Source organism: Sminthopsis crassicaudata, chromosome 5 (assembly GCF_048593235.1).
Source record: "Sminthopsis crassicaudata isolate SCR6 chromosome 5, ASM4859323v1, whole genome shotgun sequence".
NCBI classification, from domain to species: Eukaryota; Metazoa; Chordata; class Mammalia; order Dasyuromorphia; family Dasyuridae; genus Sminthopsis; species Sminthopsis crassicaudata.
Window position 1 is genome coordinate 228755293 of NC_133621.1, and position 22899 is coordinate 228778191.

A 22899-nucleotide genomic window follows, 5' to 3' on the forward strand; every position below is an offset into this window, starting at 1 on the left:
AAATCTGATTGGGAAGGATTGCATCTTCCATTTCAAGGGCCAAAAGGCCCTTGTTATTTGATTGTTTTTTTTAAGCCCATCCTTTGTTGCCAAGATGAGGCCGCTACGTGTCTCGAGCTGTTTTCCAATAATTACAACTAGCTGGCGATGAATCATCCCCACTCTCTTAGCCAATTTCCATTGTGACAGACAACTGGCACCTCTGAGATGCTTCCTTGCTTCCAGGGCAGTTTCTCATGGCAACAGCATTTTCCTTTGAAGAGAACTGGGTAGATTTAAATGCCAAGAGCCAAAGCTAACCAAAAGATAGAGTTTTATTGAGAGGAATTTTACAGAAACAAGAAACTGTGAAAAGTAACTTACAAAAACTTAAGAAGAAACAGCCCCAAACAATAAATTGTATAGGTGAGTGGTCCCAGAAAACACAGATGAACAAAATAGAAATAGACTTCATTTGCATAAACCCCTATTTACAAGATGAGCATATCTCTACTTATGACTAAGATTCCTTTTTTTTTCCTTTGAAGCTCCAATACTAAACAAGCATCACCAACTGAGCTAAAGACAACCTACACAGAGACTGAAGGAATTGCCTTCCTCAACTTTCTTTAAATATCAAGCTTGATTTATGGTCTGGAGGAAGAAATGAATCATGATATTTCTCATCTTTTTAAATACCAGAACACAGTGGACTTTAAACTGTTTTAGTTCCTTCCTAGTCTCTTTGAACATTGCAAATTCAAAATGAGACCAATAATTAAAGACCACTTTGAGTACAACTTATGTTGGAAGTCTCCCTGAGCCTTTGGCTTGGGGTGCCACGTTCTGGGGCAATGATTCAGGGAAGCAGGTGGTTAGACAATGAAAATGGTGGGGGGAGAGGAGAGGTGGCTTTAGATAATTAGAGATAATTAACAAGGGAAAAAAATCCTTAAAAAGAGACTTAGGATTCATTGATGTGATCAATTAGTAGTTACCAGTTTCTCTCCCACTATCATCACCAGGCTGTGAGAAACAACTGTGAAATGAGGCAAGTCATTTCCCATCTTTGAGCATCATTTTCCACATTTCTAAAATGAGGGACCTGGACTAGATAATGATTGCTAAAACCGTGCTGTGGAAAGAGCCCAGAAATGGAAACAATATGTCCTTGAATTCCAGCTCAGCTACTAATTAACTGGGTCTCTTGGGGCAAGGCACTTCATCACTTGGGGATTCAATGGCCTAATCCATAAAGTAAAGAGGCCAGGCTTGTCTTCGAGAAAATTACACAAATGTGGGGTGGAAACTTAAGAACAAAGGTGAATTTTTTTTTGGGGGGAGCATCTTTATTTAAAAGATGAATCCAGGGCCTTTGCCATCCTAAAACTGCTAGAAGCTCAATTAGGTGAGAGGGACAATAATCAGGCTGAAACCCTCTACTGAATCATGAAGCCTTTGGGAAAGCCTGAATGAACATGGACATTTGGTTAAGTGTTGATCAAACTATTTGACTGGACTCGAGGTAGAATCACATGGCTGCAAAATTATATACTACATCCGCTTGCTATTATACCATATACCATAGCTACTATATGCTAAAATTATGTACTACAAATAATTAACTTATTGATTATGTGATAGATTACTTCTCTGTGGGTTACCAAAAGCAGGAAAATGAGGCCCTGTGAAGAGCTGCTATTATTACAGAACAACCTAGCCACTGCCATTTTTGTCTATGAATAAAAAGAAAGTATTGTTCCCAGTATACTTAGTGGAGATACATTCTCCTTGGGGAAGGGTAAAGGGTAAATCATTTTTTAAATCCTATATTCCAAATTGAGATTGAACACAGAGGCCTCAATACAAGTAAACAGAGAAGCAATGACCAGAAGATACATCTTCAGCCTGATATAGTTGGATGAACACTAGACTTGGAGTCACTTCCTGCCCAAAGGGCTATTCTAATCACTTCAGGCCAAAGGGGCAGAACTGGGGGGGGACACCTCAAGAATTGGTGATGTCATTAGAGACTGGATTTAGGAGTGAAACTTTTCAAAAGCTGGGGGAAGGGTAAAGGGAGAAGTGGCAGGGAAGAGCCATATCAGGCAAATACCTAACAACCCTTTAAAATTTAGAGTCTAAACAGAGACAGAAACTTAAGTTCTGGGTTCTCTAAGCAAAAATTCCAAACAGAGCCTGTTCTACCTTTGTTAACTAACTGCTAGATAAATTTGATCTCCAGAGAACTGTGCCCCACTCCTTACATATACACTTTTCATAGAGGAGGTTGGAATGTATCTTCCCTAATCCTATAGGATGATTCTTGACCGCTCATTATTCATCCTTACTAGTTCCTGTCAATTAGTTAAAGGCAATGAATTATGCCCCTCAGCCAAAGAGCAGTTAACTCCTTAAGTCTGAATGAGTTGGCTGATAAACCAGAATGTTTAGCTTGAAGGCATCATTTTACAAGATTCACAACTTCCAGATGCCTAGGAAAGAAAATTTAGAGGTGGTGTTCTGTACAAGATCTTCCTTTTCAAGTTCCTACCTGTAGGAGTCAACCAAGATGATGATAACTTCAACCAAAAAATCAAATAAACAAAAGTAAATAAAATGACAGGTAAAAAGGTTACAGATCGAACAAGTTTCCTTGAAGGACATTGAGTCCCACCCCCTCCTTTTACAGATGAGAAAATTGATACTCAAGTAGGTGAAGTGATTTAAATGCTAGATATAAGTGACTTGTCCAAGATCTCGCCAATAGGAAGCTTTGCAGGGGGAATTTGAAGACAGACACTCTTATTCCAAAGCCAAAACTCTTTCCACTAGTCTTAGCATTGGAAAGATAAGAGTCTTAACTGGGGTGCTTTATGATGCTCTGATTTGAAAGAATCAAAAAACTTTTCTTCAAGCCCCTTTTTGTCCAAGTCAGGTTCCTTTCTATGCAAACCGAACAGACCTTGCACTGGAACAGCCAACTCCCCCTGATGGGGAGCAGATCCCAGCAGCACTGGTGCTGACACCCACAGACCCTGTCCCACGAGAGACAGTGGGGCAGAGGTCTCCACAGATCACACCACCCTGGGAACGGCTCACACCTGTGGACAAAGACACAGCATCAGATTTCTTAGCCCATTTGAAGCAGATTTCTACTCAACATATTTTATAGTCAGTGATCAATTCTTTTCACAATGGTATAGTAACTTTGATGGGTCAAAGCAACAAATGGACCAAAAGTAACTTTTAATCAGTTTGGGGGGGATAAGTTCCTTAATTTGGGAGAAGATTGAGCTTCCTAATTCCACTGAGCACAGTCTGATATTAATATGGACTAGACTTGGAGAAACTCTTATAGATGAAAAAAATCCTTCTGTTGAGGGCGGTAGCCCCTTGATATTCCTTGTTTGATCTCCAACTTCTTTTGGGACTTGGACCTTTGATACAAGATCTGGTCAAACTAGTTTGGGCTATCTGAGCTGGCCAGGGTTTTACAGCCCCCATTCTAATCTACTCAGACCAAATGACATCAGGAAATTCCTTTTTGGGAAGAGACTTCTATCTGTCCCAAAAAGATAACAAGAGAATCGTTATCTTATTTACATCACTCTCAGGAACCTCTTTACATCACTGCATAAAAGAGAGAACTCAAAAATCTTCTCTTTGCAAAATGGGCCTTGTACCGGTGTTTCCATTCTAATCAATAAAGACTATGTTTCCATACAGCATTAAGTAGCAAATTCATTTGCTGCCAAACCAGCCCTTGATTACTTTGGGGAAGGAAGGAGAGAGAGAAAAGGAACTGACCCATCTCTGTTTAGACCACAATTTACTCATCATTTATTCCTCATCACTTCCACTAAGGCTGACACCTTCTTTCCAACTTCTAGCCTTAGAGAATTCCTCAAAGACCTTAGAAGTTAGAATCATACATTGGTTGAACTTGAGCTTAGTTCTTGGTTTAGCCATATTTTATGCACTAAATAACAACTGCCTCTGACTTTAAATTAGATAATATTATCATTTCATATCAACATAATCATATATCATAATAGCAATGTTCTTATTGACAGAACTTAGTGGGTAGTAACCTGGGATGATATCAGGAGAAAGGGAAAGAGGGGAAGAGCCTATGACAAGAGAAATCCAGCATGACAAAATTAGTAGTAAGCTAGATTTGGAGTCAGGAAGACCTGAGTTCAAATTCAGCCTTTGCTACTAGCTCTGTGATTATAGGCAAGTTATTTTTGAATCTCAATTACCTCATTTCTAAAATGGCCATCATAACTTGTGTAGTTCTTAATTCCCAAGGTTTTTTTAGGGTTCAAATAAGAGAATGTATGAAAATTACTTTGTAAACTTAAGAGCATATATAAATTATTTATAAGTGAAAATTATAACAATGTAGCATAGTGAGTAAATTATAAGTGTAAGTTATTCAATGGAAACAAAATTTTGCAATGGGCTACAGTGTGTGTTCCCTATGATAGGTAATTAAGAGTTCATGTCATAAATCCAAAATTTCTGGGCCAGAAGCCCAAACCAAACATTTCCTCTTTTGAAAAGTGCTGAAAGTTTGGTAAGCTTCACATGTATCCATGTATATTGTGCCTGGGTCCCAGCACCAAGCAGGTGAAAAGGATTTGCAATAATCTGACTGAAATGGATCCTTCAGGTCTGAAATTGGAATAAATTAGACCTTACAGAAGCAAGGTAATTGGAGATTCTTCTTTCATTCTTTCTTCTTTCTCCTTCCTCTCCCCCCTCCCATTGCTAGGAGGCTTGGATGACAACTATAGAATGGCCCCATTTAGAACATTACCACGATGGTGGGAAGGCATACAAAATACTTACATATGTTGACTGAGCCAACACCCTCGCACAACCTGTCCAAAAAAGGAGACAGAACAAGGTTAGAAATGGAATCTTCCACTTTTTAGTAGCAGGGAGATTCTCTGCATGTCCTCTGAAATCTTGAGTTTAATTTGTAGTGTGTGAGAGAAAGTAGGGTGGCTATCTATCTTCAGTGGAGTTGTACTTCATTGCTGTGCCATAGTCGTCTCCTCTGGCATTTTAACAAGCAAGGAGTGAATGGTGACACAGAAGACTTTATAAGATTGGCTCTCCCAGTGCCTTTCTTGCAAATCAAGTCAATAATCATTTAATCATGATCACTGGATACCAGTTGGATACCATTTGGATATCCAAAGCACATGTATTAGGTGACAGGGAGAGAGACAGAAATTAAAAACAGACCCTACCTTTGAAAAGTTTTCATTCTATCATTCTCCTTTATGAGGAGTCCCATAAAGCTATATAGCTTTGTGATTTAAGACAAATAAGTTTTCTTCTCTAGGTCTCAGTTTTTTTTAAATGGAGAACATTAGACTAGGGAGAGAGCTACAGTATAGTACGAAAAGCTCTGGATGTGGAGTCAGAGACCCTGGGTCTAAATTCTGGATTTCTCATGTACTGTCTGTGTGACCTTGGATATCAAGCTCAAAAATGTTCATTTGATATTTTATAAGAAAGACTTAAAGGTAAGAAAAAGGGAGGAGGAAAAAAAATGATGTGAATGCAGAAGACTGTATGTGGTTTTACCTTTTTCTGAACAGTGAATAGAGCACAGGATCTAGAGCCAGAAATACCTGACTAACTCTGTGAATCGGTTGAGTCATTTCACCTCTATAAATTATATCACCTTCCTCCTAGGGTTGCTGTAAGGGTCAAATGCATCTCATTTGATAATTATAAATATTTATATTTATTTATACATTTAATTTAAATTATATTATTCTATTCTGTTTTAGTATGTTAGGGTAATATTATAATATAAACTATATTATAAATATAAATATTTATAAAGCACTTAGCATAGTGCCTGGCACATAATAAGTATTTAATATCTGCTTCCTTCTTAATGATCTAAAGCAGGGATTTGTAAAGATCTGAGTTCCACAGACCCACAAGGTGGTGTGGTAGGAGTATAGTAGGACACCATCAGGCTCCAGATAGATGCCATGGGATCTGTGTATTCATTTGGTTTGAGGGACAGTGGCAGAAGAAGGGAGAGAGGGAATTACATGCTTATTTCACTAACTTTTCATTGAAATTAAATATTTCCTTTTATTGTGATTTTTTTTTTAATGACTGTGAAAGGGGATCTATAGGCTTCACCAAATTTAAAAAGATTTTATAAAGATTAAGAACCCTTGGTCCAGTGGCAAAGGCTTAGCTGAGTAAAACTTACAGGGCTCTTAATAAAGACCATTCCCTAAAGCCTGGCTTGAGAGAATGCAGACTGCTCTCCTTTTCTATACCTTGTTCTGAGGATTCAGCTGGGCAGGATATAATAACTTCTGCAAGGAACAGAGCACTGAAGCATGGGACAAAATAAGGTAGAGACCCCCACATGCTAAATGAAAGGAATTGATGTGGACCCAAGATGGGGGAGATGCAGTACAAATGAGGATCTGAAACACAATAGGAAATCAACAAGAAGAAGCTAATTATGGAGTGACTTGATATTTCCAAAACAGCATGAAGGGCTGCAGTCCAGAAAGGAACGGATCACTTTTTCCAGCCTCCTTCTTTCACATAGGAGGAAACAGAACCCAGAGTAATTGAATAACTCCTTCAAGGTCAAGACCTGGATTAGCATCCTAAAAGGAGCCATTATGATTCTTTGTGGGATTTGGAGTTACAGGAGCTGGGTTCAAATCCTAGCATTGTGATTTAATTATAGTGTAAAGGGCTAGAACCGAGCAATGCACTTGGATAATGAAGCACGTGAGACTAATTGCCAATTGGACGGTTCCCTATTAACTTGTTTGAAGGTTGACCCTCCCCAGCTGTTCTGTGCTGACTTGATTGGTGGGACAAAGAGGGGGAAGTGACTTGTGTGGGAGGAGTAGGAGGAACTTGGATGCTGGAACTCTGTCTTCCCAGAAATCAGCCGGAGTCAGGATCACTAAACGTCCTTATTCTTGATTTTTAACCGTCCCCGCCAACGCCAGGTCACGAATTCGAGAAAGCATGAGTTCCACCACCCAAGTTTCTCCTCTTTGTCCCACCAATCAAGTCAGCACAGAACAGCTGGGGAGGGTCAACCTTCAAACAAGTTAATAGGGAACCGTCCAATTGGCAATTAGTCTCACATGCTTCATTATCCAAGTACATTGCTCAGTTCTAGCCCTTTACATTATAGGATCTGAGTTCGAATTCAGACCTGTGAATTACTTAGTTATGTGGCAAGTTGCATCACCTATATCAGCCTTAGTTTCCTCATTTGTAAAATGGAAGGATGGGTTTGGACAAAATTCCTTCTACTGCTAAGTTCCATGACCCCTACCTCTCTAAAGTGAAGATTAATGCTTTTTTTTTTTTTTAACTGAACCATAGAGATTAGAATGCTTCCTGCTTTTTAACTCCTTAAGAGTTTTCCAAGTTCAAATAATAAACACTGAACTATATTGATATAAATCGGAATTCACTGTCATTTATTTTCTGTCCCTAAGTCTATCCAGTTTCCTAGATGTATGTCTGCTTTCTCCTAACTGAAAAGGCTCATTGCACCTGAAGGCAGGAAGTTCTAATCTGACCTTAAACACTTACTAGCTATAAAATCTTAGGCCAGGTCTGTTTGCCTTGATTTCTTCAACTGTAAAATGGGAATAATAATAATAGCATCTACCTTGAAGGGTTGTTGTGAGGATCAAATATATTTGTAAAGATTCTTAGCAGACTATCTGGACAGAGTGGGTACTATATAAATGCTTATTCACTTCCCCTCTTTCCACATGAATCTGGGAGTTTTCTGAAGGTAAGGCTCAGCCTCTTCCTCTGTCTGAGTTCTTTTCCCAGTCTAGCTCTCAATAGGGAGAGACTGAGGGTAAAGAATAGGAATGTGGATATAAGATGACTGGGTAGAGTGAATTTGATTTCAACAGGGGAGCAAATATATTGGAAATATTTCCTTGGATCCAATTGGTGTCACAGCTTAAGGCCCAGATCTGAGAAGGTCAAAAAATTAGTTCAGATGAAGAGCCAGGAAATTTGTGTGTACTTGGTCTCCTGTAAACCTGCCTTGCTTTGCTCTGTATATTCAGTTGAAAGGAACAAAGTTTCAGCTAATTCTGGTTCTTAGAGAGGCAGTGTGGAATAATAGAGAGAAAGAGAGAGAGAGAGAGAGAGAGAGAGAGAGAGAGAGAGAGAGAGAGAGAGAGAGAGAGAGAGAGAGAGAGAGAGAGAGAGAGAGAGAGAATCTTGTAATCAGGAATACCTAGGTTCAAATGCTGTCTCTAACACACAATACAGTGCCTTCAGACAACTCTATAATATTGCTAATTATAGCAGAATTGTGGCTTTGCTTCATTTGAAGGAGGCTCCCTCCTCTCATCCCTAGAACTTCTGAGTGCTCTCACCTGTTCTCTTCTCCTTCCAGCAGCTTCCTATAGGTGGCAATTTCCACATCCAGCCCCAGTTTGACATTCATCAGCTCCTGGTACTCCCGCAGCTGGCAGGCCATGTCCTGTTTGGCTTTCTGCAGGGCTTCCTCCAGCTCTGCCAGCTTGCATTTAGCATCATTCAGAGCTGCCTCGCCCTGCTGTTCAGATTCTGACACAGCAGCCTCCAGCTTGCAACGCTATGAGAGGAAAGGGGGAAAGAGCTAAAATGATCTTGTTTTTTTCTGATCAAAGAGGGACAGTAGGGACATAGCACCACCCTATGGGGGCAGGAGAAGCCAGCCTCAGCAGCACACTGGCTCTACAGAGTCACTCCTTGATCTGAATATAGATCAGAAGATGTAAGGGGCAGGAGCTGATGAGGAAGACCACCTGTTGGTGCCACACACCCTAGCCCCCTGTCTCCTCCACTTCCCCCTCTGACCTGCTGTTTGGCATTCTGCAGCTCTGCCGTCAGCCTCTGGATCATGCGGTTCAGCTCATTGATCTCCTCCTTAGTTCTCCGGAGATTCTCTCCCTGCCTACTCACAGTGGCCTTCATCTCCTCACACTGCAGAGATAAACATAATTGCAGGTTTCTGAAGACACGTGAGATCTTAGAGTTCATCTCATCCACACTCCCTCAAATTACAGGTAAGAAAAATTGAGGCTGAGAAATAAGCGGCATCCCTAAGAACACACCACATGACAGTGCCAAGATTGTAATCCAGATCATCAAGCCATAGCTTTTTCACCCACCCACCTCCAAGACACTTGTCCATAGAAACTACCAAAGAGCTTGACTGTGATCACTTGACTGAGGTTTTCTGCAATGGAGATAGAAGAAAACTTGAGCCTAACAGTGGGTGTTGTACTATGCTAGACCACTGCTTCTCTCCAACAACATGGAGAACCAATAGGAGATAAGGTAGATCTCTTTGTTCTCCTTCCTTCATCCTGAAATAAATTGAACTTCAGGGTATTGTATGTTTGAACATGTGAACTTTTATCTTCTCCAAGTATCTGTGATATTGAATCCTACCAGCTCTGATTCTGAGAATGCTACTTACAGATCTGGCTATAAGGCAGTAAAAGTCCCATGCCTTCCCACCTGGCTCACTTGCTCAAAAATATCCCCTGAATCCTTTCCACCACAGTTTTTTGAGGACAATGGAGATAGACCCTCTCACCTTGCTTCGGTACCAAGACTCAGCCTCAGCTCTGCTACGGCTGGCAATATCATCATATTGAGCCTTAATCTCAGCAACAACAGAGTCCATGTTGAGCTCCCGGCTATTGTCCATTTTCACCACCACAGAAGTGTCTGAGATCTGTGACTGTAGTATTCGAATTTCCTACAAGAGTGAACAGCCATTAATCTTCCCTTGTAGTTTCTATCCCATCCTTTTTTTTTTTTTTTTTCCCCTGAGGCTGGGGTTAAGTGACTTGCCCAGAGTCACACAGCTAGGAAGTGTTAAGTGTCTGAGATCAGATTTGAACTTGGGTTCTCCTGAATTCAGGGCTGGTGCTCTATCCACTGCGCCACCTAACTGTCCCTCCCATCCTCTTCTTAAGTATTAAACTCTCATCTGATGCATATAGAGCCCAAAAGACAAGCTCTAAACCCTGAGCTTTGGGGGAATAAGCCTTAAAATATCAGATAAACTGAGGAAGAGCTGGCTAAAGAGTTACTTGGTCTAATCATGGCCAAGAATCATGATTAGATATCCTGGTTTCCTGGTCCAAACAGAAAGTCCAATGGAAGCTTCCTCCTCTGAGACTTGGATGATTCCAATTGGCTATTTGTGGCTGACCTTATTAAATCAACTGTTGACTAGATTTAAGGTTCAGGATTTACTATTTTGTTTGTTTCTACTTCAAGAATGAATAATCCACATCTTCCTAGATGGAGCCTTATTTGTTAGCATTGAGGATTAGCCTAAAGATCAAGTAGATAACCATGTTACACATATGTGAAGAAGCAAACTATAAAAATATGTTGTGCTTGTAGCAGAAAGAGTTCAAGTGAGACCTAAAGAGGATCTTGCTATTGGCAAGGAATGTAAAGACCTAATACAAAACTTATTTTACCTCCTCATACAGAGCTTGAAGGAAGTTAATCTCCTCCATCAGAGCCTCAGTATTTGCTTCCAGGTCTGCTCTCCGAAGGTAAGCGCCATCTACATCCTTGGGAGCGAGAACATAGAGGGAGTCATTATTCTTTCTCCTTCATGTGTCTTAACTTTCACCTTTTCTTTCTGACTTCAAGAACCAACATTAGCTTCCCCCCCCCCCCCCAGTACTGTTAGCCTTCCTGCTGGACCTCTGGCTCTTTCTCCCCTCATAAGCCTTGCACTGAGCTCTTAAGAGTTATCTTCCAAGAACAATGCTCTTCCTTTACTCAAAACCAGAATCTTTTTTAAAATTTTTATTTATTTTGTTTTTAATTTATGAAATAAAATAAGCATTTTCATAATTTTAAAAAGAGGATGGTACATGAAATTGTAAATCTAAAAACTGTAGAACTTGCTATTTCTTTTAAATATATAACAAAGGTATTGCATAAACTTCTTTTTTATCTTCTCTCTTCCTACTTTACCCCCAAAGTGGCTATATTAGACATAAATATATATGTATATATAGTTATGTATATATATATATATATATGTATATGCACACACACACATATATATATATATATATATATATATATAAATCATTCTATACATATTCCTATTTATTAGTTCTTTCTTGGGATGCAGATAGTGTCTTTTTTTCATATGTCCCTTTGTAGTTAATTTAGAATATTTCTTCTCTAGAATATTTTATTCAAGTTCCTGAGTCTCACTTTCAAGACCTCTCCACCCATCAATCCCAGCTAATTGATCTTATTATTTTTTTTAATGACACGGGTGTCAGAAGTAAAAGGTATCTCAGAGAAGCATTGAATAGTAGAAAAACACTGTATTTGGAGTTGGAAACATGGGCTCCAGCCCCAGTTCATATATTTATTACCAGCCTAACCTTGAAAGGCCTCAATTTTCTCCTCTATTAAATGAGAGGGTTGGACTATCTGAGGTTCCTTTGTGGAGATTGTGGAGTCCAACCTTCTCATTTCATAGATTGGAAACCTGAATCCTTTTAAGAAGAAATCAATTAATCAAGGAAAGTTCCAAAGTTGCAACTAAAGGCCATTACACTAGGCTGTCCCACTCCCAACATGGATTCTCTGTTCAATTATTCTCTCCCCTACCCCCAAGCCAAATTAAACACTGCTTTCAACATTCCCCATTGTAGCTCCTCTCCTAAGTAGAATCTCTGATGATGGGAGGCAGGACCTTACTATCATAGGACAGTGAAAGCTGTTTTCCTCATATTTAGAGAGCTATAGCTGCTGCCCTGTACAAAAGTCTGTAACAAAGTCACCAGAATTTGATTCCCTGGAAAACCTGATGCATCATTCATTTGTCATTCAAGAATGTCATTCAGTGTGAATCCATGCTGCAGTGTAGACAAACATCTCACTCTGATAAAGTAGAAATTTCTGACCAAAAAGCTAAGACCTCTTTTTTTGACTCAACTGTCTGCCTTTCCCTTTGCCTATCTATCCATTGCATAACAATATCTTAAAGGAGGTGGCTAATTTTGACTAAATTTGTGCATGATTGTGGATAAAATTATGCCCTAAATTTGACTCAGGGGCTAGTCTGTCATTCTGGAAAGGAAACCACTACAAGTTTCTCAAAAGATACATCTTAGAAGACTACAATTCACAGAGACACAAATAAAGGACAATCCAGTCTATTATTGACTTAGATGACCCATATGTACAGCAATTCAAAATAAAGTGAAAGAAGAAAATGTCAGCCATTTACTCAGTTGTTACAAAATGACAAAGTCATTTGGAATGAAATCAAAGATTTTCGGTGTTCAGTAAATAGAGTGTACCCAAGGTCCTAAAGGGAGCCAAGGAAACAAGGGAGAGACAAGATAACCTCTTCTGTTTTCTTTATTTTTCCCTGAATCAATCTGAATAATGTCTGCTAACAGCTCTGTATATAGGGTGATAATTAAATCATACCTCTAAATTCGGATTTCTCCTTATAATGAAAATTAGTTCCTCTGAATGAAGGAAGACTTACCTTCTTCAGGACTACGAACTCATTTTCAGCTGTAGCTCTGAGGGCTACCTCCTCTTCATACCTATAGAAAGAAAACAAAAAGGGTAGGAAAACTTAGGGCTATTTCAAGCTGAATTGCCTCAAAATTGAGAGAACAGGTTAAGCTTCACTTGACTTCCATTTTTACAAATTTAAAATGCCAAGAATTGAGTGAAAAGATTAGATTGGGAGTCAAGAGCTTTATACACCATTTCTTTGGCCCTCTCTGTCTTATTCTGAGAGGATAAATATATATGGCCTCCAAAATGTTTGTAAAATCTAAAAAAGATCAAGAAAAATCAAGTATGTCAAAAAAAAAGATTCAGGAAAATCCAAAAAGATTAGGGAATGGAACCTGGAGATGTAGATTAAAGAAGAATAAAGGAAAAATTAGTTGGCAAGATGAGGAAGAAAAGATAACTATTAGAGGGTCAAGTTGGTTCATTGGTTGGTAGATGGAACAAATTGGGCAAACAGATAGATTGATGCAAGACCGAAGGAGAGGTGGATTTGACTATGGAAATGTTGAGACTTAAAAAAAAAAAAAGTTGAGTGGAGATGTCAAGTCATGGAAAATTTTTAGCCATGGTATGGAGGTTGGGGTTTGAACCTTTATATGTAGTTCAAAAAGAAATTTAAAAAGACGAAAAGATTTTGACCCATGAGTCTATATTTCTACCATAGTCAAGTTATCTGTGTTCCCAGTGCAGGCTGAATTAGGAACTTGAAGAAAACTTTGCCACTCTCCAGATTGTTATGAAAAATTAATGTGTTTTTGAAGGAAACAAGAATGAGGTTTCAACAGAAAAAAAGTATCTGAGATAGAGGAATACTTTATACTGACAGGATGGGAGAGAATAGAAAAACATTACAAAGATGAGAAAAGGAAAGAAGAGGACAGCTGTTCAATTACAACTTTAAAAAGACATGACATTCTTCTTGAAAAGGAAAAATATTCTGAGAAGCAGAAGCTGTTTGTCCTCCAAAGACTGATGAAGTAGAGCCAGGGAATTTATCAGATAAGAGAACATACATTAAGGGTCAGGAGAAGAATAGGTGTAGGAGTTAAAAATTCTCTGCTTAGGGATACCAAGAAAATCTATTATCAAATAGCTTTGATGATGGTGATGAAGAGAGTTAACAGTAGCAGCAGTACTTGTTGTAATAGTAACAATAACAGAATAATGGTAACAGTAATAGCAGAACAGTAAAAATAATAGCAACAATAGTAACCATAATGGTAATAGTAATAATTACCACTTATATGTTGTTTTCAAAGCAATTTGCAAATATTACTCCATTGTATTGTGTCCAAAATCCTGGGAGGTAAGCACTATTAGTGTCCCCATTCAACAGTTGAGAAAACTGAGGCAAGCAGCTCATAAGTGTCTGAGGCTGTATTTGAACTCAGATCTTTCTGACTCCAATCTCCGAGCTCTAATCACTATTGTCTTCCCAGGACAGGGACCTAAGACATGACAGAACATTCTATGACTTATCAAAATGAAAGATAAGTCCTCACCAGATGTGAGAGTTTTTAAGAAAAACCTATGCACATGTTTGGTCCATAGGGTCACAAAGAATCAGATACAATTGAACAATGACAACTAATATTAAGAGGAGGTGATAGTCTCACTGTACTCTGCCCTTTTCAGACCTCCATCGGAACAGTCAGTCCTAAGCATAATGGCTTAGGAAGGACATTGATAAAGCAAAGAGTATAAAGTCAAGTACAACCAGGATAATGAAGGGCTCCCAACATATGAGGATGAGGTGAAGTATCTGGGATGTTTAGCCTGAGAAAGAAGAGACTCAGGGGAGCAGGGTGGCTCCCCTGTTTATGGAGGAGAGATTATATGTTTTATGTTGCCCCAGAAGGCAGAACCAGGAGAAGTGAATGAAGTTCCAAAGAAGGAAATTTAGGTTTTATGTCAAGAAAAACTTTATAACAATTTGATGGGTCAAAAAGTACAAGCTTCCAAAGAGATGGTGGATTTCTCCTTTCTTAAAGGTCTTCAGACAAAAGCTTGATGACCATTCATTGGGTATGTATGGTGAGAAGCTTTGGGGTGTATAAGTTGGACAAGATGGAAACTAAGGTTTTTACCAATTCTCAAATTAAATGATTCTATAAATTATCAGAACCAGTATCCAGTTAGCTATATCATTTCCCCAAATTCCAGTGAATGTGGTACCTAAATACTCAGGATATATCCATATAAATGAAGTGGGGATAAATTAGCAATAATCCAGGAAATTTATCTATACAATTTCACTTTAATAATAACAGCTGGGAAGACAATGTGATCTAGAGAAGAGGGATCAAACTAATGGCCTAAAGGCCATATGGGACTCACAAGAATCTTAAGTGTTATGGGGCAGCTAGATGTCTCAGTAGAAAGAATGTTTTCCTTGAAATCAGGAAGACATGAGTTCAAATCCAGCCTCAGACACTTAATATTTACTAGTTGTGTGACCCTGGGCACACAAAAGAATAAAGAATTTTGAATGTTGCTAAACCAAATTAAAGCATAACTGAAAAATTTAAAAATAAAAATATAATACAACTTAGATTATGTTAATTTGTGATTTTCTCAGTCAATATGTAGCCAGCTAAGATGCTTCTATTTTATTTCAACACCACTGATCCAGCGGATGGAGAACAGCCCTTAGAGGCAAAAGTCCTACCCCTGGTACATGTGAGTTGATGGACAAGTCTCTCAATCTCTCAATGCCCTGAACAATTCTCTAAGATTGATCTGCATTGGTAGAGGAATTTTCTTTCTCCAGGTTTTCTCTATACTAATGAAATTACAGGAAAGTCCCCATTCTTGTCTTTAACCTCTAAATTCCTCCTAAACAACCTTCTAAGAATGTAAATTATAAAATAGTGGCAAGTTTTCAATGTGGGGAGGATGTTCCCTATTGATGAAATCAGAGGTCCATGTCTAACAGTAACAATGATAATAATAGTAGTAATGTGGAATGTTTCCAGTCATCCATATGGCTTCAAGAAATTCAATACAAATTAGATCAAATAAGAAGAAAAAAAATGACCATTATTAATATAATGAAGGACAGAAAAAGTTAAATCAAAGAAGGTAACTGCAACTCTATCTTCTAAAGCAACAAGGGCATTTAAGACCCATATTCATCATTTTAAATGCTTCACAGTAGTACATGAATTACTAGTGCATCATTTTTACCAACTTATTCTCAGATGTATATCTTTCTTAGCAAAAGACATGTATTAAATGAAAACACTAAAGACCCTTCCAAATATAATCAATCATATGTTATATACTTTAACCAAAGCATTCACAGCTTTTCTTTCTTTATATATATATATATGTGTGTGTGTGTGTGTGTATGTGTGTGTGTGCATATATATATATATATATACAATACAACATACATAAATATATAATACACATATATGAAATATACATATATAATATATATTCATGAAAAAATTAAGCTATTGTTTGAGAAGCAAAAAAGGTATGCCCCCAAAGCCCCAGGCAGGTGTGGGGATAGATGTAAAAAACAATTTGTTATTTATAGTACTCAGTAATTATTGAACACTTGCCCAAAGGTATCATAACATGTATACTGTCTTTAGTGATTATCACAAACCTTTGACTTTGTTCTATATTCATGACTTATTCACATGGCACAAATTTATAAAATAGACCTAAGTAGATTGTGAATTCTAGGTTATTTGACATCCACAGGGAAAACTTTTCTATTTAAAACATACTACCAAAATAATAATGCCAAGATCAAATTATAGATTTAGACATTTCATATATAGATATAAATATAAATGTATAAGCATATTATACATTAATACATAGACATATATGTGTGTATGTGTGTATTTCTCTCTCTATGTATGAACATGGCCAATTTGGGAATTTGTTTTGCCTTATTATACATTTTTATATCAGGGTTTTGATGGTGTCTTTGCTTTCTTGATTGGGGTATAGAGAATGCAGCACTGAAAAGAAATAAAATTTATTTAAATAAGACAATTTAAGTCCATTATTATTTCTCCTAAATTTGAATTTCACAACTGAAATAACTCAACAATGATACAACTGTATTTGATAAGAAATGACTTGATGGCAAGAATCATGCATTATAAGCTCAGTATTTTTAATGAAATGACAAATCCCCATATTAATCTCAACATATCCTGGAGAAGACAGACAACAAATTGTATTAGAACCAGAGTCTCATCACAAACACAATTATTTTTATTATTAGACACAATTTTCTGGTTATAACAACCACCCATGAAAATTTCAGAATGATGTCTGGATGTAACAAAACTAAATATTTAATCGCTGAGCTAAGGTACCTGGGTAGTATGATGGATAGAGTGCTAGGCCTGATATCAAGAAGATCTGAGCAAGGATAAAGGAGGGAGAGAAAAGAAAACAAAAGGAAAGAGGGAGGAAGGGAAGGAAGACAGAAGGGAGAGAGTTAAAGAAGGAAAAAAGGAAAGGGAGAGACTTGCATGAACTGATGCTAAGTGAAATGAGCAGGACCAAGAGATCATTATATACTTCAACAATACTATATGATGATCAATTCTGATGGACGTGGTCATCTTCAACAATGAGATGAACCAACTCAGTTCCAATAGAGCAGTAATGAACTGAACCAGCTACACCCAACGAAAGAACTCTGGGAGATGATTATGAACCACTATATAGAATTCCCAATCCCTCTATTTTTGTCTGCCTGCATTTTTTATTTCCTTCACAGGTTAATTGTACACTATTTCAAAGTCCGATTCTTTTTGTAAGCAAAATAATTGTATGGACATGTACACATATATTGTATTTAACTTATACTTTAACATATTTAACATGTATTGGTCAACCTGCCATCTGGGAGAGGGGGTGGGGGGAAGAAGGGGAAAAATTGGAACAAAAGGTTTTACAGTTGTCAATGCTGAAAAATTACTCGTGCATATATCTTGTAAATAAAAAGCTATAATAAAAAAAAGAAAAGAACCATCCTTTTTTAATATAAATTAATTAAATTAATTAGATCATTATCAAATCATCTTGCTTTGGAATTTTTCATTCATAGGCTCTACTTGTTTAATCAAGAAAGTGAAACTTCCATAGTTAAGTATTAAGTACCCTTCCATATTAATACTATTCCTGCTACTAAGCATTTGGTTTTGTTTTGATTATCCTCTATAGTATTAATCTATGTTGTTTGTAACTGCAGGTCCCATATCTTCTGTCTGGCTAGAAGTTCCCCAAAGACAGGAATTATATATCCTTCTCTTTCTACATTTCCCCCAAATGCTCAAAATGGGGCTTTATGAATAATGGTGCTTGGATGGGGGAGCAAATTGGTGGACCCTCCTTTGTCCTATATAGACTCAGACTAAACAACATGGGAATCATAGAGTTTTAATTTGGAATCAGTGACTTGGATCTTCCTATTCTCCTTGTATTATATGTGAACTCTGCCTGATTGATATTTTATGAAAGCCTCTTGACTCTTTCCCCACCCAATACTCACTTCTTCCTGTAGCCCTCCAACACCTCTTGCATGTGGTTGAGCTCAGAGGACAGACGTCCACTATCAGTCTCAACAACCTCTAGCTCCCGCTTCAAGGTTTCTATGTAGCCATTGAACAGGGGCTCCATGTTGCTTTGGCAGCATCTCTGGTTCTGGTAGAAGTTCCATTTGGTCTCCAGCAGCTTGTTCTGCTGCTCCAAGAACCGGACCTGTAGCACCAGAGAGAAAAATATCATGGGAGAGCCTGTATCCAGCTATTTCTTGCCACCTAAATACCCTTATTTTCTGTAAAATGAGACATTTTGGACTAAATCATTTCTAAGGACTCCTAACTATAAAACTCAGATTTCTAGAAACTGGTCAACTCTCTGGACTCTTGTCCCATTGCCATTGCCATTGCCATACTGATAAATGAAATTAGTACTCTTGGTACCCCATTAGTTCTTTTGATTACAGGCAATTCAACAAATGTAAACTACTATTCTTATTGTAGTTGGAAGTCTACAAAAATTCTGGCTCTCTCATCCCTTGGCTTTAATTAGATTATAAGCTCTATGAATCACTTCCACTAGAATAGCCTTATTTCTTAACATTGAGCACTGGGATTTAATTTTTCTAAGACAGTTCAACTACCATCACCACCCTTTCTTTTTATATCATCAGTGAAAAGGAGTAAAAAAACAAAACAAAACAAAAAACCCTCATATTTAGCTTCAACCCAATTGAATGAAAGGCCAAAACTTGCCTTCAACCTTCAAATCACAAAATGTGCAACAAAGGCAGAGTAAATCTGTATGTCATAGATTTAAAATTAGAAAGGAACCTAGAAGGCATCTATTCCATTGCTTTCATTTTATAGGTACAGAAACTGAAGCTCAGGGGAGTTGAGATGTACTGGGAAAGTAGTTAAGTAGCACATCCAGGATCTAAATCCAGAGTCTCTTACTCTGACTCTGACTAAGAAATATCTGTGGGGGAAGCTAGGTGGTGCAGTGGATAGAGCATCATCCTTGAAGTCAGGAGGATCTGAGTTCAAATTTGACCTTAAACACTTCCCACCTATGACCCTGGGAAAGTCACTTAACCCTAATTTGGAAGGAAGGAAGGAAGGAAGGAAGGAAGGAAGGAAGGAAGGAAGGAAGGAAGGAAGGAAGGAAGGAAGGAAGGAAGGAAGGAAGGAAGGAAGGAAGGAAGGAAGGAAGGAAGGGAAGGAAGGGAAGGAGGGAGGGAGGGAGGGAGGGAGGGAGGGAGGAAGGAAGGAAGGAAGGAAGGAAGGAAGGAAGGGAGGGAGGGAGGGAGGGAAGGAGGGAGGGAGGGAGGGAAGGAAGGAAGGGAGGGAGGGAGGGAGGGAAGGAGGGAGGGAGGGAGGGAAGGAAGGAAGGGAGGAAGGGAGGGAAGGAGGGAGGGAGGGAGGGAAGGAGGGAGGGAGGGAGGGAGGGAAGAAGGAAGGGAGGGAGGGAGGGAAGGAGGGAGGAAGGAAGAAAGGAAAGGAAGGAAGGGAGGGAGGGAGAGAGGGAGGGAAGGAGGGAGAGAGGGAGGGAGAGAGGAAGAAAGGGAAGGAGGGAGGGAGGGAGAGAGGAAGAAAGGGAAGGAGGGAGGGAGGGAGGGAGGAAGGGAAGGAGGGAGGGAGGGGAAAGAAGAGTCTGTGAAGCACTTAGCTCAGTACTTGATAATTGCCTGGCACACAGTAGTTGCTAATTGCCTTGTGCAATGGGTGCGTAATAAATGCTTGTTCTCTTTTTTGCTTTACTCAAGGGTTCATGATTCTAAAACTGGATAATTCTTCAAGGAGATACAGCACACTCTCAAATTAGCATGTTGCAAGATAGAGTGTGTTAGGAGGAAAGAGAAATTCAGGCAAAGTACTCTAGAAAAATCTGACTTTCAATTCAGGGCATTCTGTCTAATTCTACCTATGTGTCTTTGGGCAAGTTATGTAAACTCTATGGGTGCCAATTTATCTTCTGTATAATAAGAGAATTAAATTAAATGGCTTAAAATCCTTTTATTTTTAAATCAAAGCTCTTAAGAATCAGAGAAGGCTTTATGGAGGAGATGTCATCTAAGCTGAACTTTGAAGAAAAGATGGATTTCAACACATGGAGATGAGTAGGGATGCAACTGTGCCTATGAGTATATGGATATCTTTCAAGAACAAGGGAAAGATAAATCCAGTTTGGTGATTCAATTCTGTGGATTCCCAAATTAAAAAAAAAAAAGTTTATAGAGCTAAGTAGTATTTACACCCTTGTTGAGAAAGGACATATGTAGTAGTGGAAAAAGGATTAAAGCATACCTAATGTAATGTAATACCTGTGAGACTTTAGGTAAAATTAGATAAATCATTTTGCTGAATATAAGAGATTGAGGACCCTTGATAGTACCCAATCGGATTAAGATATAGTTTATTTCTCTCCTTTCAGGGACCCTTTCCTGAAAGGATCCTGGAACCAGATGTGTCCTCTCTTAAAATTAGAAACCAAAAAACTTTGTATGTCTCCACTCACAGGCTGTTGTTAACTCCACTTCCTTAGGGTAGGCAGGGAGCAACAGGCAACCATTTTCCACCAATGAGGAGTCTCATGCAAATAAACTCGAGTCCCAAATTACAGAAGGAAGCCATTGTTGTAAATTATAAAAAAGCATTTGGATCATAAGGTTGTGGATATAGAATATGAAGAAAGCTTAGAAGACATCTAGTCCAAACTACTTCATTTTTAGAAAACTGAGGCAACGTCTCTAAGGCTTTGAATCATAGTGATAGGACTTGAACCCTGAGCCTCTGACTCCAAACCGAATGCTCTTTTCCTTGTATCATGCTTTGATATATGTATTTTTGTGAAATCTCTGACCATCAGAGGTTCATCTTTTCATCTGTCCTTCTGGCATAAATGCAAACAGACCAATCCCCATCCCTCCACCCCGTGAGGACATGCATTTTCATATAGGCTCTATGCCAAAGATATAGACCAGAACATAATCTCCAGAAGGAACTCCTTCCTCAGCAGCATGTCTGCTGCTAGGAAGAGCACTAGACTTGAAGCCACAAGACTAAAATACCGGTTCTGTTATTCCCCTTGAATGACCCTGGATAAGTATTATATGACCTCCACCTTGGTTTCCTCACTATCTATATGTTGAGGTACTTAAACTGGATAACTTCTCAGACCCCTTCTAGCTCTAAATTCTCTGCAGCTGTGACTCCACCAGCTTGGATCAAAAAGGCTAGAGGTGTGCTACAGTCAGTTTAAACTGGCTCATGAAAGCTGATTGTTAAATTTTCATTGTGAGCATTTCCACTTTAGAAATGGCAAATCCTACAAACTAAGACTTGATTTATTGGAATTTCTAAAAATTGTCTAGACTTTAGAAAAATATGCATTTCTAATGCTAAATTATTTATATTAATCGCGCTAAATAAAATTTTAATTATATAGATAAAATTTTAAATTTTATTGCATTCATTTTTTTGATCTAAAATTCCTTAGCTGGTTGCTGAGCATTTACCAGTGTCCTCAAATGATAGGCCTCTGGGATCTAAAGCTGTGTGTACACACACACACACACACACACACACACACACACACACACACACACACACACACATCACAACAGAAAGAAAATGTTAACCTACAATTCTCAAAGAAACCAAAAAAGGTACAGGTGATAATAGATAAATGTGTGATGTGAGAATTCAAGATCCTTCATGACAAATTCTAAAATCACTTTCTCAGTGATTTTGAGAGGCATGAAAAGCTGGTTTGCTCCTCCCTGCTTCTCAGAACACATTTTTCCTACCTATCACATATTAGTTATGCTTTGTTTTATACTATAGCTATTTGCATGCATGCTTGAGCTCCCTTACTAGACTGTAGCCACATTAGTGCCAGAGGCCAGCTCAAACTTTATATTTTTCTGAGAAGGATATTATATATAATAGGCTGCTTAGTAAATGTTAAGTGAATGTATGAATGCTAGGTTTACAGCATCACTTCTTAGATGGATAGAACCAGTCTGAGTAGAGTCATCTATCTTCCTCCTCCCACATCAATTGTCTGATATCTTATGCTACAGGCATGGAGAAAGGAATTAAGAGTTTTCACATTAAAGGTCTTTCTTTCCTAGTGCGCCTAAGTTTTCCTTACGAATATTTATAGGAATAGTGATCAATTTCATAGAGAAATTAAGTTTGAAGAAATGGTAGTATCTGATGAGAAGGGGAAATCAGTATTTGCCACGTAAAAGACACAATGTGGTTAATGGGATATTAGAGAAAGTCAAGGTGTGTGCTTTCCATCTGTCCATCCTCCTGGCTCCCAGGTGATCCCAGACCCTGAACTCACCTTATCAATGAAGGCAGCAAATTTGTTGTTAAGGCACTTGATCTGTTCTTTCTCCTCATGCTTCACACACTGAGCATTGGGGTCGATGTCCAAGTTGAGTGGGGTCAAAAGGCTTTCGTTGATGGTAACAGTTGTAATACAGGGGGGACTGGGTCCACACAGGCCCCCAACTCGGTAGCCAAAACTGCCCCCACTGCGCAGAGGGCGCCCACAGCCTACAGAAATTTGAGGGGGCCCTACAACACCAAGACTCCAGCTGCTAAAGCCCCCAAGTTTCCTGGGTCCCAGACCCCCAGGGCTTCCCCCTCGATAGGAGAGGGTATTGCCGCCTGTTCGAGCTCCAAGTCTAGGTACAACAGCTGAGCAAGAACTGAAATTCTTGGTTCCACTCTTCCAGCTGATGTGGGAGGATCGGCAGGCCAT

The 22899-nt window shown here is 38.7% G+C and overlaps 1 protein-coding gene across 1 annotated transcript; it reads right to left on the minus strand.

Annotated features, from left to right (window-relative positions):
* Positions 1–296: 296 nt before the first annotated feature.
* Positions 297–22899, minus strand: LOC141544314 (keratin, type II cuticular Hb5-like). Its single transcript, XM_074270323.1, has 9 exons — positions 22477–22899; positions 18134–18342; positions 12569–12629; positions 10518–10613; positions 9617–9781; positions 8872–8997; positions 8406–8626; positions 4837–4868; positions 297–3083 (listed from the first exon to the last, which is right to left on the minus strand). The coding sequence occupies exons 1-9, from the start codon at positions 22897–22899 to the stop codon at positions 2926–2928; spliced, it is 1491 nt and encodes a 496-aa protein (XP_074126424.1). The 3' UTR covers positions 297–2925.